The sequence below is a fragment of the Urocitellus parryii genome, chromosome 2 (genome assembly GCF_045843805.1).
Source record: "Urocitellus parryii isolate mUroPar1 chromosome 2, mUroPar1.hap1, whole genome shotgun sequence".
NCBI lineage: Eukaryota > Metazoa > Chordata > Mammalia > Rodentia > Sciuridae > Urocitellus > Urocitellus parryii.
In genome coordinates, this window is record NC_135532.1 from 25,064,285 (window position 1) to 25,081,665 (window position 17,381).

General features: G+C 42.7%; 1 protein-coding gene across 3 annotated transcripts in view; it reads left to right on the top strand.

The window, feature by feature from the left end:
- Mtus2 (microtubule associated scaffold protein 2) overlaps window positions 1–17,381 on the top strand; it is a 394,770-nt gene that overhangs the window by 245,121 nt on the left and 132,268 nt on the right. For all 3 annotated transcript variants that reach the window (XM_026388390.2, XM_026388389.2, XM_077795145.1), the window contains one exon: window positions 6,397–6,608. In XM_026388390.2, the coding sequence (XP_026244175.2) occupies window positions 6,397–6,608 (212 nt within the window). The remainder of the gene's footprint in view (window positions 1–6,396; window positions 6,609–17,381) is intronic.

Genomic DNA, 17,381 nt, shown 5'->3' on the forward strand with positions numbered 1-17,381 from the left:
TCTTTCCAACTCTTAGGGATCACTGGGCTTCATCACCTGAGGTTCAGTGTCTTGAAAAACCATTGACTTATGTCTTTTGGCCATGATTTTTTTGGTAGTTTGGGGAGAGAGGGTAGGTCTGATCCTGCTCACTCTACCATGTCCAGAGATAGCTATTTTTTTTTTTTAGTATGAAAGTTTGGCAGTTGCCATGTCACTATTGAACCACTATTTTTCAAACTCAGAGAAAGAAGAAGTTCAGGCTTAACCTTGATACATAGAACCCATGCTTCTTATGAATAAGTTTTCTGAAAATGAGAATATTTTATACCAACTTATATTTGATGTAAATAGTGTTTATTTAGTTAATGAATTTTTTATGGTTGGCTTTAGAAGCCCCGATTGGATTGTACCTTCCTATTTTTTTCTGTTCTCCTTTACATCAAAATAGAAAAGAATCTGCTCCCTCCCTGAGGTTGGAGACACAGACCTCTGCTTTCTGGGGCATAACAAATCGCTCCTTTGTTGTATGGCTGGATGCTGTCCAATTGCCTAATTTCTACCTCCACCCATACTTCAGACTGGCTGGAAGGACATTTCCCACCCTTATTCCACCTCCTTTCCCCCTCAGTAGCCAAACCCAGGCAAACAGTTGCCAAGACCACGTAGAAAAAAACTGTGTGACACAGGAAACATTTTCTGAAATACACTTAGATTGGTTTAATAAAAATAAGCCCTAAGTCCTCAAAGAACTCAATTCCTGTGTCCCCTGGGATGTCCTGCTGTCTGTTAGGATGTTGACCAAATTCACAGAGTGCTTTCCCTTAAACTGAGAAGCTATCAAAGCCGTGTCCCCTCATGACCTGCCTTCTGGTTTACAAGTGTGAAGGTCGCAGGCCTCCTCGGATGTAAATATGCAGGCTCCAGTGTGGCACTCTCTGTTATTATATCCATTAAGCTTTCCAGTTTAAAAACCGAACCAAGCTTTTCTATCCATTCCAATCCTCCGGAAGTGCCCGGATGGCTGCGGATGAATTTTTAATATTCTCTTTCCATTTTCAAACCCTGTGTCCTCCCCAGTGCTCAGCCTTTGCACGCAAACTGTTTACAGCTCAACCTCTGCACGCAAACTGTTCGAGTTCACCTTGGTGATGCTGCCAGTGTACTGGATTTCCCCCCGGGGCCTCCAGGTTGCCAGTTGTCACTTAGATCAACACAGATTCAATCTGCCCCAACCAGTCTGCTGCAGCCAGTACAATGGATGAAAAGAATTTGTGAATGGGCCAGAGTTGTTCAGCAGCGCTGGCACTGAAGGGGGAAGAACCCAGGAAGGACAATCGGAAGACCCAAGATGCACACCACGGTGCCTTGCTATCATCAGTCACAGAGAAAGTGCTCAACAAAAGTAGCCAAGCATTTTGGTCCCCGACAAACCTCAAGACATGAAGCATCCATGAGAAATCAGGTGTCTGTAGGGCCTGGTATATTTTATATTTCATTCAAAAGCAGTACTTTGAGAATATGACTCATTAACAGGAAAAGGGAATACTTGCATATTGATGGTATGATTGTAAATTAGTACATCATTATGGAAAACAGCACGGGGGCTCCTCAAATAACTAAAGATAGAACTACCGTATGATCCAGCCATCCCACTACTAGATATATACTCAAAAGAAATGAAATCACTGTGTCAAGGAGATACCTGCATTTCCATTTTGGGTGCAGCATTACTTACAATAGCAAAGATATGGAATCAACTGATAAATAGTTTAAAAAATGTGGTACACATGCACATACATGCACACTTAAGTGGAATACTAGTCAATCTTACAAGGGAATAAAATCCTCTCATTGGAGGCAAAGTGGAAGGAACTAGAAATCATTATGTTAAAGGGAATAAGCCAGGAACAGAAAGACAGGCACCACATCATCTCATTCATAGGTGGAACCTAAAACAGTTGATCTCAAAGACATTGAGAGGAGCACGGTGGCTACCAAGGGGCTGGGGAAAGAAGGGGCTGGGAAGGATGGGGAGAGGCTGATTAATAGGTACCATTATCGTTAAAAGGAGCAAGAAGTTCTGGGGTGCTGTTGTACAATAAGATGACTGTAGATAACAATAATGTACTCTCTATTTCAAAAAAACTAGAAAAAATAGTTTGTATGTTTTTACCACAAAAAAATAATAAGTGTTTGAGGAGACAATGTGTTCACCTTGATTCAGACATTAGACAAGGTTTGCATGAACACATCCTGGAGGGTGAGGGTGGAGCTCAGGGACACAGCACTTCCGTAGCATGCACGAGAACTTGGGTTCAATCCCCAGCTCCTTAAAATGTGAAACAGAACAGAACAAAATCACATGGTGCCCCCACCCCATAAATATGTACAATTTTTATGTTTTAATGCATCTCTTAAAAATAAATTTAAAATCTAAAAATATTTGTGAGGGGTACAAGAGCCAGTCAATATAAAACTGGCCTTTCTACTCTTCTGTTAGGACATTGACCAAATACAAGAGGAAGAAGACTTCAACACTGGAGTGATACTGGCCAAATTGAATTGTTATATTGTGTGCATGTACACATGTATAACAATGACTCCTACCACTATGTACAACTATGATGCACCAAGAAAAAATATGAAAAAAATGAAGACTTCAAAACCATTGATAAGCCCTGCATTGAGGGTCTTCATTCACTAATCTCAGGTTCCTAGTCCCACTGGGTGGAATTAGAACGATAGCGTAGGAGACCAGAGCTTTGGTTCCTTGGCAAGAGACTAGGCCCAGATGAGCAGGCTCTACCCGCCTGTGTGGCTGCTTTTGACTTTTAGGAGAAGCACCATAAACCCTGAAAGAACAGGTTTAAAGGAGGTGGTGACAAAGATCCAGCGCGTGGAGGGGTCTTCAGGGGACACAGCATGCCCTCCTTTAAAGCCTGAGTGGTAGCTCTTCCAAGAAAAGCATTTGTCAGAGTCGGGAGTGAGTGGCCATCACCACTTCTCACCCCATTGCCCGCCATGCAGTCCGTGAGCTCCAGGTGACCACCGCCCTCCAGTTGATCCTTTGAGAGCCTCTGCCTTGGCTCAGAGCACCACCCTCCAGTCGTGCCATGAACCCCGTATTTCCCAGCAGATTGGCATTTTCTCCTCATTTTGTGCTGTCTTTCAAAAGAAGAAAGCAAAATGAAACACCTCTTTTGCCACAGATGAGGTTGCTTAGGTGTCTGTCATCTACTTCCCACACAAGCTGTCTCTCCCCCCGTTGGCAAAGGAGCCTGTGACACTGTCTTTATGGACCATCCTGGGGACAGGAAAACAGATGACAGAATGATACTTCAGGGAGTTAACTCTAAGTTGACTCTGAAAAATCTTGTTTCTAGTGAACAGTAAAAATGGGTCTCCAACAGTAAAAATGATTATTTGTCTGAGGAAAAGTGACATTTTACATAGAGTCTTCCCTTTGTATCCAGGGGGGATTGGTTTCAGGATTCCCTTGGATACCAAAGTCCTTGTATATAAAATGGTATAGTATTTGTAGAGGACCTACACAATCTTCCTGTATACTTTGTCATCTCTAGATTATTTACATTATCTAACACAATGTAAGTGCTATGTAAATAGCTGTTCAACTCCGTTGTTTAGGAAATACTGACAAGAGGAAGAAGCTCCATTGGTACTTGGTTGAATCCTCAGATGCAGAATCTGTGAACAGCGAAGACCAGCTGTATTTAGAAAATGGCTGGACCCTTTTAAACTAAAAATCAGTAGAGAACTTCACAGCCAAGTTCATTTCTCAGCTCTTCCAAAGTCTTAGCTCTAGGGACTGGGTCTTTGTCATGTTATAGAAGACACTGAGCACGATGATCCATTTAACAAGGTTCCCAAACAAGGATTGTTTTCACGAGGTGGTTGGGGGGTCCCAGAGCAGTTCAACTTCTGCTTGGTGTGTTGATCCAAAAAGTTGATCTTTTGGGAGCCTCTGTCTTGGCTCAGAACACCAGCTGTTTGGTGGCCCCAGGAGTAGAAATGTCAGCTGACTGCACTGTTCTTCCATAGAACACTAGAATTTTGAGTGTGAGTAAAAGCAGTATAATAATGTCAACAATGTCAAAGTCAAGGCCAATAAGGGGATTTTATGAAATCCCTTTATGTTGTCCATTTACCATTGAGGATGCGTTCTAACCTAATGATTAACAATGATCAAGATAATGATGATAATCTTTTTAAAGATGATAAGTCCTAAGAGGCATGCCACCCAGGAACAAATCTGACAGCTGAAAATTCAGGACAGTGAGCGTTCTAAGGGCCACATGCTCTAAGGTGACACTATAAAATATAGGTGGCAATTAGCTTTAATTCACTGAGCTGGAAGCAAGTTTTATCATTCCTTTAAAGAACTACCCTCCATGTGACAGTGTCAGGTACCTACCTGGAGCCTCAATGCATTGATTAAAGCCCTGAAGTGTTTTATAAATTGACCAGCCACAACAATCAAATGACAAATAGTAGTAGTTATGGGGGAAAAAATCTACTTTAGGTCTTAGACTGTGTCTTAGAGTTGAATGTAGGCTGTAAAATTCCACACTTTTTGTGTCTTTTAGGTGGTTATGTTAGTCTTGTATTTAGGGCTGAGAGTGTGTAGATGAAGCACACACAAAGACTGATTTGCCTATAACATGCACGTGAATTTTCTGAGACATTATATTCTCTGATCTCATAAAAACAGAAGTGATACTTTCATAGCCTGCCATTCCATTAAATTCTAAGAATTTGAGATAGGTCGTGTGTAAGATTGCGTTGCACTCTCTGATGACTTGGAACAGAAGGAAGATTTAGGGAAAATGAGCATGGTTGTCATTAAATGAACAATCAGAAGTATTTAGATCCATAAACCACTTTCCCCCTCAAAAAAACGAGGCCACCTGTGTATTCCCGAGCCTAGTACTGTCCCGTGTGTCCTATCAGGTACCGAGGAAGCTATCATTTTCTCATTTGTTTTATAGTTTGTTCCCTGATATTTAAGAAAGGGAAAAAGGCAAAAGAGGAAGAAGGAACATTTGAAATATTGCAGGTGATTCATGATCGTGACGGTCAGTGTCCGAGTCCTGTCCTCTAGAAGGGTGAATACTTGAGCACAGGAAGGAACAGCCTTTGGGTGTAAGTCCACGGCTGACCACTGACTTTCCGCTTGCCTGAGTCTAAGCAGTGTGACAGGGGTTTCAGGAGGATGCCTGCTCCCCTGGGGGTCCTTGCTCAGAGTGGACTGGTTTCCTCTGTGCTCTCTCCTGGAGTCTCTCTTCTTTCAAAGTTTAGCCTAAAAGTCACCTCTCCTTAATGCCCCTCTCCCCACTGCCACCATGCCAGCCCTCAGTCCCAAGTGGGGCTCCTGGTTCCTTCTTCTGTGGTCCTACAGCTTCCCACATGTGCCTGGTGGGGGTTTTGTGGGGCAGGCATGGAGGGTGGGCTTTCCTTGCACTGCTGTGGAGAGCAGCAAAGGAGTCCATGCAGGTGAGGAACTTGTGTCTGTAGAGGTCACTCCGGCTGCAGGGCAGGGAAGACTGAGAAGCACCATGAAAGGTGAGTGTGGCTAGGATGAGACTCTTAGCCATTAAGGTGACACAAAGTCACACTGGGGAACAAATTGGAGGGGACCTGCCAGTATATGGGTGCTATGTAGAAATTGAAAGTCAGAAGTCCTTGGAGCAGAGGAGATCTGGGTTGTGATTTGAACCTGGCACTGAAGGCAGGGTACTAGTGCAGCCATCTGAAGGAGGGAAGGAATATGGAGAGATTGCCACCTGGGGCCCAAGGACCAGGTTGCTATGTTTCCTGAGTCTGACTTCCATCTGTATGAATTGATTGATTTCCCATTTGACATTTTCTAAAAGCAATCCCCTTTTTATTTTTATTTTTTATTGGTTCTTTGTAGTTAAACATGACAGCAGAGTCCATTTTGATATGATCATACAAGCATGGCATATATCTTACTCTAGCTAGGGTCCCGTTCTTACGGATGTACACAGTGGTGGGATACATTGTGTTGTTTTCATATGTCAGATTCACTCCACTGTCTTTCCTTTATCCAATATCAATCCTCTTTAAGAAAAAAGAAAGAAAAAACACCTGCTTCAGTCTTTCCAAGCAGGCCTAAGAGAAATGTCAGAAGCTGGAAGGCATTTGGTGATTTTTGTCTGTTATCCTTTTTCTAAGCATAAAACTTTGCACTTAGAACCACATAAACAGAGTGAATAATTTAAGTCCCTGGCTGGTTTTTTATTCTCTTTTCTTTTTAATACTTAAAATGGCAAACTGCAGCGATTCTTTCTCTGCCAAACTTGTTCTTAACGAACTCTGTTATAAGAAACTGTTGTCACATGTGTGTTGAATGCATCTTTTCTTTTTTTAAAATAGGTTACCCAAAGCAGAGGACGGTGGTTCCTCGAAATGGGTTTGCACCCAAGCCTGACCTGCAGGCCCGGGAGGCTGAGCGGCAGCTGGTCCAGAGACTGAAGGACCGGTGTGAACGGCAGGCCCGGCAGCTTGGCCTCATTCAGGGGGAGCTGAGGAGGGCCATCTGTGGCTTTGATGCTTTGGCCGTGTCCACTCAACATTTCTTTGGAAAGGTAAGGCCACGTTTGGTAAGGGCATCTTGCTTGGGGACTTTGACAAGGGCGTATATGGTGATGGCCATTGAGTATGTGTCAAAGTTTGAGTTTGGGGTCAGAAGGTCACACAGAATCTTCTGCAGCACCCTGTAATGTTTAGGGGCCAAGATTATCCTCATGTGTCAACAAATGTATTTTGGAAAAAAATACAAGATAACCATTATGAAAATTTTGTAAAAATGAAAGGGAAGGGTACACATTAATATTTGTAAGTTGAGATCTTTGAAGTGAAATGAAAGTGGAATTGTTTTCAAAAAACAAATGGACAGATTCTGAAATTTCAGCTCATTTCCAATGAAAGGGAGGCAAGGCCACAGCACCGCCCCTTTGGCTGGTGGGAAATGGAATGTGCAGGTCTGAGGCCTCCTATCAGGGCCCTGGTCTCAGTGTTCAGAAGCAGGGGGTGGGAGGATCTTTTCTGTGTTCGCTTTCTCTCTGAAAATTGCAGAAACTGTTTTTTGCTTCTCAGCAAATGTCTGGGGCTCCTGGGGCCATCTGGACTCTGAGTTTGTTATTAGCTGTGGAGAATGAAGCTTCCCATCTCACCATGGCATAGAGTCTGGTGGCAGCCTGGTATCTGACTCTCTTAGTGCTCCAACTCCAGGAGTGCTTGGGGGTGCAATTGAATTGGAGATTTAAATACCGTGAATATCTCAATCCATTTTCTGTTGCTATCACAGAACATCTGAGACTGGGTGTTAGTAAAAAACAAAACAAAAAAAAATAGGAGTTCATTTTGACTCACAGTTCTGGTGACTAGAAAGCCAAGAGCATGGTGCCAGCATCTACTCAGCTTCCGGTGAGGGCCTGCCCCTGTGCTGTCGAGGTCATCATGGGAAGTAGAAGGGCAGGCAACACCTGCAAAGAGGGGGAGGGCACAAAGGAGCTGAGCTGCTTTATAACAATGACCCACTCCCTGAAGAACTCATCTGTTCCCATAAGAACTGATCTGTTCTTGAGACTCAACTTTGGTAACCGGATTTCTACATGTGTTTTGTAGTGGGTGGGGGGAGAAACCACATCTGAACATAGCAATGAATGGTCATTTTGAGTTTTACATGTGGACCTTCTGGTGCCTATAAATGGGAAGAAGTAGAAATGCAGTATAAATTCCTCCCAAATAAGAAAGTGAATTAACTGAAGTTCTGGCTAATTTAAAAACACAGAAGAATATTAAGCAGCCCTATGTCCACTGGCTTCTGGCTTTATTTGTCATCGGAGCCTTTAAGGGTAGAGCACTCTGGCTTTTATGGTATCCTACACCCTCCCTCCCCCACAGCATGGAAGCCTGAGCTGCTCTTTTTCGTCAGCTCTTTTCTGTTTTGTTTAAAGCACTCAATGAACTGAGCCACGTGACAGGATGCAGTCAAAACAAGGTGCACTTTTAAAATATTGTAAGAAATTACCTTCAGGACATATACATATAATAAGGTATATATGAAACATAAATGATTTCCATGTTTAGACTTGAGTCTCATCCCCAAGACAACTCATTATGTATACGCAAATATTCCAAGATCTGAAAAAAAAAAAATCTGAAATCCAAAACACTTCTGTCCCAAGCATTTCAGATAAGAGATCCTCAACCTATATACATACATAAAGGGTTTGGCCTGGATGGTACTTTAAGAATAGAAATAATTTTTCTAAATAACTTTTCTAAATATGCTTTCTATAGCTCTTCAATATGCATATTTTTTCTGAATGTGCTGGTGCCACTAAGAATGTATTAAAAACAAGTCTCTTCACTAAAGAAAGGCTTAGAAGCCCAGATAAGAATCTTCCATTTCTGCCCCGTGCTTACAGCTCACGGCAGAGCGGCTGTGAGAGTTGTCAGCTCTGACACTGCCTCAGCCCAGCGTCCAGGGAGTCTAAGACGCCACATTGAGGTGTCAACACCAGCCTCACACTTGCGTTGGCTCCAGGCAGCTCTGCCCCTGCAGTCAGGCATGTTCCCCAACAGACCAAACAGATCTGCTGAAATCCATGGCCCCAGACCTCTGGGTTGGTGTAGTAATGAGTGTGACTCTCCGGGACTTAGACTTCTCGGTGTCAGGTTGAATGGTCTGAATTTCTCTCTTGCTATGTGGTTCCTGAGAATGCTACTCTCTAGTGTCCCCTGGTGGTTAATCCATGAAACAACCCAGCAGATGATCCTAGTGTACAAAGTGGTTATGTTTCACCTTGCAGTATCAAGTTTTACATGTTGCATGTGAGGGTGTATTTAATTTAATTATATTTATTATATTTTTAAATGTTTTTCATATTGGCTTTTGTCACCTTTTAACATTAATTTTATACATGTGATAGTAGGTGATGCTCTTAAAAATTGCTTTTTAGTTATTATTAGTTTAAGCAAAAAAAGCATGAAAACTAATGTCAAAAAAATTTTTTCTGTACTTTATTAGTAAGATTTCCATTACTATAACAAATCACATGAGATAATCAATTCATAAAAAGAAAAGGTTTAGCCAGGTGCAGTGGCACACCCCTGTAATCCCAGCAGTTTGGGAGGCTGCAACAGGAGGATGGCAACAATTTAGCAAGGCATCTAGCAAGACTAATTTAGCAAGACCCTGTCTCAAAATTTAAAAAATAAAAAAGGGCTGGGGGTGTGGCTCAGTGGTTAAGTGCTTCTGGGTCCAATCCCTGGTACCAGAGAGAGAGAGAGAAAGGGTTTATTTTGTCTTGACATTTTGGATATTCCAGACCAAGAACGACCCTCTTACTTTGGGCCTATTGTGAGGCAGCACATCATGGCAGGAGTGTATGATGGAGCAAAAGTTCTCATGTCAGGAGCCAGGGAGCAAAGAAAGAAAGACCAAAGGAGTCTCCTTCGGGGTTGCCTCCTAATTACCTAAAGACCTCTCGCTAATTCCCACCTCCTAAGGTTGCTCCACCTCCTAATAGTAAGTACACAGTCGTGACTCAGCCTTGAACACATGGACCCTTGGTAGACATTCCAGATCCAAAGTGTAGCATGTACTTGCTGAGCCTAATAAAAAAAAAAAATCAATATAGCACTGTCTTAGTCAGCCTTTTGCCACTGTGACCAAAAGACCAGGCAAGAACAATTTTAGAGGAGGAAAAGTTTTATTTGGCACTCGTGGTTTCAGAGTTGCAGATGGACACCTCCATTGCTCTGGGCCTGAGGTAAGGCTGAACACCATGGCCAAAGGGTGTGGAGGAGGAAAGCAGCTCAGGGCATGACAACAAGAAGCAGAGAGTTCCCCTCACTGGGTGCAAAATGTAAACTCCAAAGGCAAGCCATCAATGACCTACTTCCTCCAGCCACACTCTGTCTGCCTACAGTTACCACCCAGTTAATCCCTATAAATGGATTAATCCACTGATTAGGCCACAACTCTCATAATCTAATCACTTCACCCCTGAAAATGCTTGCTTTATCTCACAGTGAGCTTTTGGGGAACACCTCACATCTAAACCACAACATGCATCAACCCTCTTTCTCCCAAAATATAAAATAATCTTGTTGCTTTTACTGTCTGATCTTTTGTACCAAGTTTTTTTTTTTTTTTAATTCAGAAGAGTGGAAAGAATTAGACCCAAATGCCCATCATCTATATTTAGCACTTATTAACATCCTACCACATATGCTTTATCTATGTTTAGTTGTCCTTGTTGTTGGTCAGGGGTGTGTATTTTCAATGTATTTTGTATGTATTGACTTTGACCTTTCAAACTCAATGCACTTGAGTTATCAGAGGATCTTTGTCAATGCTTCAGATGCTGCCTCTGCATATGAAAGTGTCTATGGAGGATTCAAAAAGTCATATGAAAAGCAGAGTTCCTACATAACAGTAGAGCACCTATTGATGGGACCACCTACTGTGTCCTAGGTTCTTTCCATACTTTGTTTGAATTCTCAGAATTAAATTCGTACAATTCTCATGTGGAATTTGGGGAAATGGGCTCAAGGAGATTGTGTAGCCCTCCGAAGATAATTAGAAAGTGCTGCAGCCAAGATACAAATACCCAGCCCACATCCAAGTCCCAAGCTTTCCACTATATGAAAATGCAAGCGCTCCCTCTCCCCACAGCCTTCGAGGTGCTTTTGATATGGTTAAGAGGGGGGAAAACCTAATTGCCAAACAAGTGGGAGGTTAATCTAAAAGTTAACACTTACCTGGCATGCGGACAGAAAAGGACCTTAAATGATCTTAAGCTGGTTGCCATAGAAATCCTATGTGCTTAGAGGAAAGCTGGATACTGTGAAGAGGAAGGAGGCTTGGGAGAGCCAGGATGGGGAGAGGGTGGGACTTGAGGCAAGTAAAGAGGAAGGAGGAGCATAGGTGGGAAGGGAATTCCCAAAGACCAGGGTCTGCTGCTTGGGGTCCCCTTGCCTATCTGTGAGCTCTTGGCAAATCGGTTAATGGTTTATGAACAGAGTTAGGAGTTGGGGAACTGTTCTGACAAGTTCAGTGATGCTCTCGGATATGTGGATCTGGCCCAGCTCCATTTTTAATGCTCCACAAGAAAGCAGAATCCTTTACAGAAGGATTCTACCTGTTTTTCCTCTGTTCCTCTTTAGCATTCTTGGATCAGGTCAGGAGGGTGGACTCAAGAGGAAGAAAGGAGAAACAGATAGAATTTTTTATAAAATGCTTACTTGTGGGGCTGGGATTGTGGCTCAGGGGTAGAGCGCTCACCTAGCATAATGTGAGGTTCCATCCTGGGTTCGATCCTGGGTTCGATCCTCAGCACCGCATAAAAGTAGATAAATAAAATAAAGGCATTGTGTCCAACTACAAGTAAAAATTAAATATTTTTTTAAAATGCTTACTTCCTTGCCTTAACCATTTAATGCTTTCGGATTTTAAATTCGGGAATTCATCAAGATGAATGTCTGCCCTCAAGCTCTAAAAGCAGGAGAGAAGCCATTGTGCCCACCAGCCAAGGGAGTCCAATTTCAGAGACGTCCCCGCTCAGTGGGGCTATCAAAGCAATAATTCCACCTGATCAGAATTAGAAATTTTAAGCTCTTTGTAGCTCCTTAAATCCTAAAAAAGGAACACGTAAGTATAGTATTTTGCGCACCACCCCCTTATAAACTGTGCCCTGCAGTTATCCTCTTTTGGTCCCTTAATTTATCTTGAATAACCTAAAGCTTACTGGAAATGTGAGCACCTTGCTTGGTATTTCTGACAGTTATCAGCACAGAACCTTTGGGAAATGTTGGTGAAGTGGTAAACGTAAGGTAAACAGGTGGTTCCAGTGATCACTAGTCTAAAGAGAGTCAAGTGTCACAGGAGTAAGGCCTCGTACAGTGGAGTGTTTGCTTTCACTCAAAGAAACTTCATAGCCGACCCCCAGATATCAATGTATTCCCCAAATCAAGAGATACAACCCCAGGCACACCCTAGCAGCTCATTGGAGTCATAAGAACCCCTGGCCTGGGGTGTCGGTGATGGAAACATCACAATGGGAGGGAAATATGACTCAGGAGCAAAGTCTTCTAAACATTTATGGAAGATCCTCAATTCTGGAGGCTGATAAAACCCAACTTTATCGATGATAATGTAAATTTCACAATAAGAACTGATACTTGATTAAGGTAAAAGCTAATTGCCCCCATTACTGAGCCATTTCTATTACACTTTGTCATAAATGGTTCATTTGTTTTTTTCAAATGAATTGACACCCTTCTGAGGGACACATGGACACCATGGGGGCAGGTGTGAGTTTCACCAGTCACTTTGGAAAGGTGACCTGCTCGTTTTCCCCAGACCCAGGTGGGCAGTTGTTTAAGACTGGTGACAGTCAAAGTCATGCCTTTAAAATACTCTGCAATGCAGAATTCAATGCAGTCCTCTTGCGGGCCACCAGCAACAGCGTGGGTCACAAGGCCACACCACCCAGCCTCTGTAGACCCTTGGCCTCTACAAATACTAAAGTGTCTCTTAGATGTCACTGGAAACTTAACTAGATCAATTAAATGATAAAACTCCCCTCCAAATAAAAACAAGTAGTAGGAATGATAATTTTAGAAACTAATTAGTAGCGAAGGAGATGAGTATGGTTGCCTCAGCTCCAGAGCCTCTTCCCTGTGAGAAAGAGATTCATTAACTTTCCTAGAACTCAGGTTTTCTAAAAACTGGAGTTACAATCAGCCCATCCTTGGGGAATGACTAGAGGGAAGGGCTCTCCGACCCCGGGCTCTGTGGTTTAATTTGGTGGCTCTAACTCTGAGAGCTCCCGCTCTCATACCTGACACAGCTCTCAGTTCCTCGGTGGATGGAGGTGACTGTTAATCGTGCAGCCATTTAACCCACCCCTGCAATGTGACCATCACAGGGTTGAAAATGTGTTAGATTACTCTCTTTAGGAAAATCACTTAGATAACAAACTGCTGTGAAATGTCGACTTGATTCCATTTCTAAGAACATGACCGTTTCCTAGTTGGTGGGCTTTGCCAGCACAAGAGACGGAAGATCACCTGTCGGGCCCTGACTTCCCATTCCAGAGCTGAGGCACTTAAGTCACTATGACAGGGGTGAGGGGTACTAGCAGGGATGCTTGTGAACTGGACCCGAAAGAAGAAATAAAATCTCAGCAGGTAGAGGTGGAGGAATCAGGTGACCCAGGCAGCGTGGGGGGGGGGCGGGCATGCACAGAGAGCAGCACAGCCCGGGGAAAGGCAGGGCCATAGGGTGGAGGGGATGAGCCCAGTTGGCCTGGAGCATGAAACTGAGGACGGGAATGGGACAGAAGATTCGGGGACCTTAAATAACAAAGAGAAGGGCAGCTGTATTAGAGATCACCAGAAGGCACTGAGGTTTCAGACAGAACACGGAAGAGTTATAAGCTATGAATTACAAAGATGATTATTGTACCTGAGTCTGACGGTGATAGAAAGCAAACTCCAGGTACAGAAAATAAATAGGAGGCTCTGCTAGTAGAATACTAATGCAGGCGAGGGCTGGGGAGACAGCTCAGTTGGTAGAGTGCTTGCCTCGCATGCACAAAGCCCTGGGTTCAATCCCCAGCACCACTACTACTACTACTACTACTACTACTACTAATAATAATAATAATAATAAACCGGGGTCTTTAATGGAACGAAGAGCACAGAGACAGGGAACTGAGGACCTCATTGTGAGCCTGACAATTAAGTGGATTGGGGGAGAAGGTGGTGTTGGTCAAGTATGACACACCCGCATGTTAAGGATGAACCATCCTTATCCACGCAGCCCCAACAATACATGGGAATAGCAACACTGGAATGTTAGTGCTAAGAACTTAGGAATTGTGTGTTTATGAATCTCAGAAATGTGTTAAGGGTCATGAGGACCCTTTTAAGAAATCTCTAAGAGCTGGGGGTGTTGCTTGGTGATAAAATATTTGCCTATCACACACATGGCCCGGGGTTTGATTCCCAACACCATGAAGAAGAAAAGAGGAGAATGAATCTCTGGAACTGTACACTTTATGAATGCTCAAGATCCAGGGAAAAATAAAACAGCACTATAGGGCTGGGCATTTCTCCAAAATTGTGCTTCTAACTCAGACATCACTTGTCCCTTTGAAGTTCAGGAGATACAGCCTGGAACCTCAGCCCACATGCTGGGGGTATTCTAGTCTCTCCCGTCCTCTCCAGGAACTTCAGTGTTCTAAGTGCCACCCTGTGTGTGCTGACTGTGTTCAGGCAGAGTCCCTCCAGGACTGGTCTAGTGTCCCAGGTTAGTTTCCAGGATTCTTTCTGGGTGATGATGCTGGGGGTCTCCTTTCATAAAGGAGTTCAGGGGGCACTGAGATGTTAGGCAAGAAAAAGAGGAGCTCTGGGAAAGTAACTTGGCGTCATTTACAGAGACGTCACATGAAAAGGGATGGGACCGCCAGGAGAGTGCACACAGGAGAGGCAAGAAGACCTGGACGGTGTCTTGAGAAGCTTCCTTTGTAGGAGCCAGCTCAGGACCAGGGCCCCAGAGGAGACAGAAGACAGAAAGGAGCCTCAGAGACTGGGGGAGATGGAAGAACCCGCTTCAGGAAAGCCAAATGAGTGATTGTAATACCAGGAGCTAGACAATGGATGAAAGGGCTACAAAATAAGGAAACACCTAATATTTGGCTATTTGAAGCAAGTATTTGTTGTAATAATAATAATAATAATAATAATAATAATCACACAAAAACAAAAAACCAGATTGTCCTGGACCCACTATGATCAAATGATTTAGCAAAGCTTGGCCACCTGAGTGAGGCCGGCCTTTCCCCCTGTGATAAGTGGCAATGGCGCCATCTACAGGACGCTTCCTGGAAACGAAATTCTGTGCTCAAGAGAAAAGAATCTCCAAACATTACCTTCAATTCCAAGGAACTGCAAAAACCAAGTACTAGTCCCCAGTGTCCGATAAAGTGTGAATCACAGACCCGCTTATTCCACAAACTTAATTGAAACTGGGTTTGAAATTAAAACCGCACAGCTCCTTTCATTTATCATTTTATTCCTGACAATCATATTACTAAGACAGCAAGAATAAGATTTATGTGGTATACTGCAAGCAGTTTCCCTGTGATATAAGTCATAAAAACAATTATACATTGCACAAAGCTACTGTCAAAACTATCTGTACATGTAATTTAGTCCCTGGAGAGAATAAAAGCCCATTATTTCTGCCCCACCAATAATAGAAAAAGAATCATTTAAAAATCTCAAGTAGTGAAACTCTATTACCTGACAATGTTCTTTTGAAAACAAAGACTAATCATAGGTAATATGCTGATAAAATAGAAATGAGGTGCTATTATCTCTCAAATTCTCCTTCAATGGTATTTCTCCAATTTTGGTTTCCATGTGAAAGACATTCAGAGCCAAAATTCTATATATATTTGCTTTGAAGGAATGAAGGAGGGAGAAGACGACCAGTGGAGCAGGAAGCACCAACACAGTGAACAAAAAAAATAATTGCAAAGATGGTAAATGTTGCTCTAACCACATCACTCACTTTGTGAGTGCTTTAAATAAGCAATGGAAAGACAGGAGGAGGGCTGGGGAGTTGCTCCCACTGCCTAGTGCAAAGCCCTGAGGTGCAATCCTCAGCACTGGGGGAAAAAGGGTGGGTAGTCAGAAATATTTTTTTTAAGAACCCAATTATGTATTGTCCATAAGAAACACAATTTAGATATAAAGATCAGATTAAAAGTAAAGGGATGGAGCCTTACACAGTGGCACACGCCTGTAATCCCAATAACTCAGGAGGCTGAGGCAGGAGGATCGCAAGTTCAAAGCCAGCCTCAGCAAAAGCACGGTGCTAAGTAACTCAGTGAGACCTGTCTCTAAATAAAATTCAAAATAGGGCTGAGGATGTGGCTCAGGGGTCAAGTGCCCCTGAGTTTAATCCCTGGTACCTCCCCTGAAAAAGTAAAGGGATAGAGATAGATATACTATGTAAACACTAATCAAAAAAACTGGAATACCCTTATTAATTACAGACAAAGCAACTTCAGAAAAAGAAAGATGATCAGGGATAAAGGTGGGCACTACATAATGATAAAGGGGTTGGTTCTCCAAGAAGACAAGAAAAGTCATGAAGTGTGCAGTTGATATTTTAGGCTGACTCTGTTGCATTCCAGTTACTTGTACATGCAGGTGATGTTTAATTATTGTAGTTCTAAGAGTCCTGCTGCTTCAAACTAAAAAGATCTGATAAAAAAAAGTTCCCAAGGTAGTAAGCAGTAGAGTTAACACTTCATGCAGTTAAATTCTGGAGACCTAATATAAAGCACAGTGACTAGTTAATATCTGTAAGGCATATTTAAATTTTCTAAGGGAGTAGATCTTGGGTGTTCTTACCAAATACACACCTACAAAGGTTAACTATGTGAGATGGTGACTTTATTAATTAACTTGATTGTGGTCATTATTCCACAATATGTACATGTATCGAGACATCACATTGCACACCTTAAAAATATACAACTTTGTCACTTGTAGTAAAGCTGGGGGAAAAGATTTCCTTGCAAATCTCCTGCCTCCAAATGTGTGTGCACCTTCCTGCTATTCTAACTGTAGTATTTTTTTACAAAGACATAAAATTCATCTTCCATGAGAATTCAGCAGTGGCCAGAATGATGAAGAGGGAAGTTTGGCCTATCAGCAGAGTCAAATGGAACCATGTGGACCATTTACTGCAAACCCCTGCCTCAGACCAGACCGACATAAAAAGAGACAGTTTTCCAAAATGCCATCTGGGTATTAACACCTGACTTATTCTTGGGCAGTAGTGAGAGTGTTTTTGCTTTGATTTCCCCTACCCCTGTATCAGTCTAACATCAACAAACCAAAATCTCAGTGCAAAATCGCATCTTGATCTCAAGCTGAGATTTCTGTTCTGACAGTGAAGATATAGTATCAGTACCTGCAGCAATGTTTCAAACTCCACAACGATTTGGCACCATGAGTGAGGGAGAAAATTTATTGGTTTCTTGCTGCTCTAAATCATCAAATCCTAGGTAATGGTGGTACTATGTTGTGATTAACTATGAGGTTGGACAGAAGCCTGGCACACTGTCTGTCACCTGAGAGTAAGTAACCATCTATGGAAGGCTGTCCACCACCATGGCAAGCCATGAAAAAGATTCAGGTGTCAAAGCAGCTGGCTGTTAAGTCATAAGAGTCTATGTTTCCCTCAAAAGTAAAAACCTGAGAGTTTTTTAAACCAAAGATATTAGATTTTTTTCTTCCTAATGTGATCAGATTTTTTTCTTCCT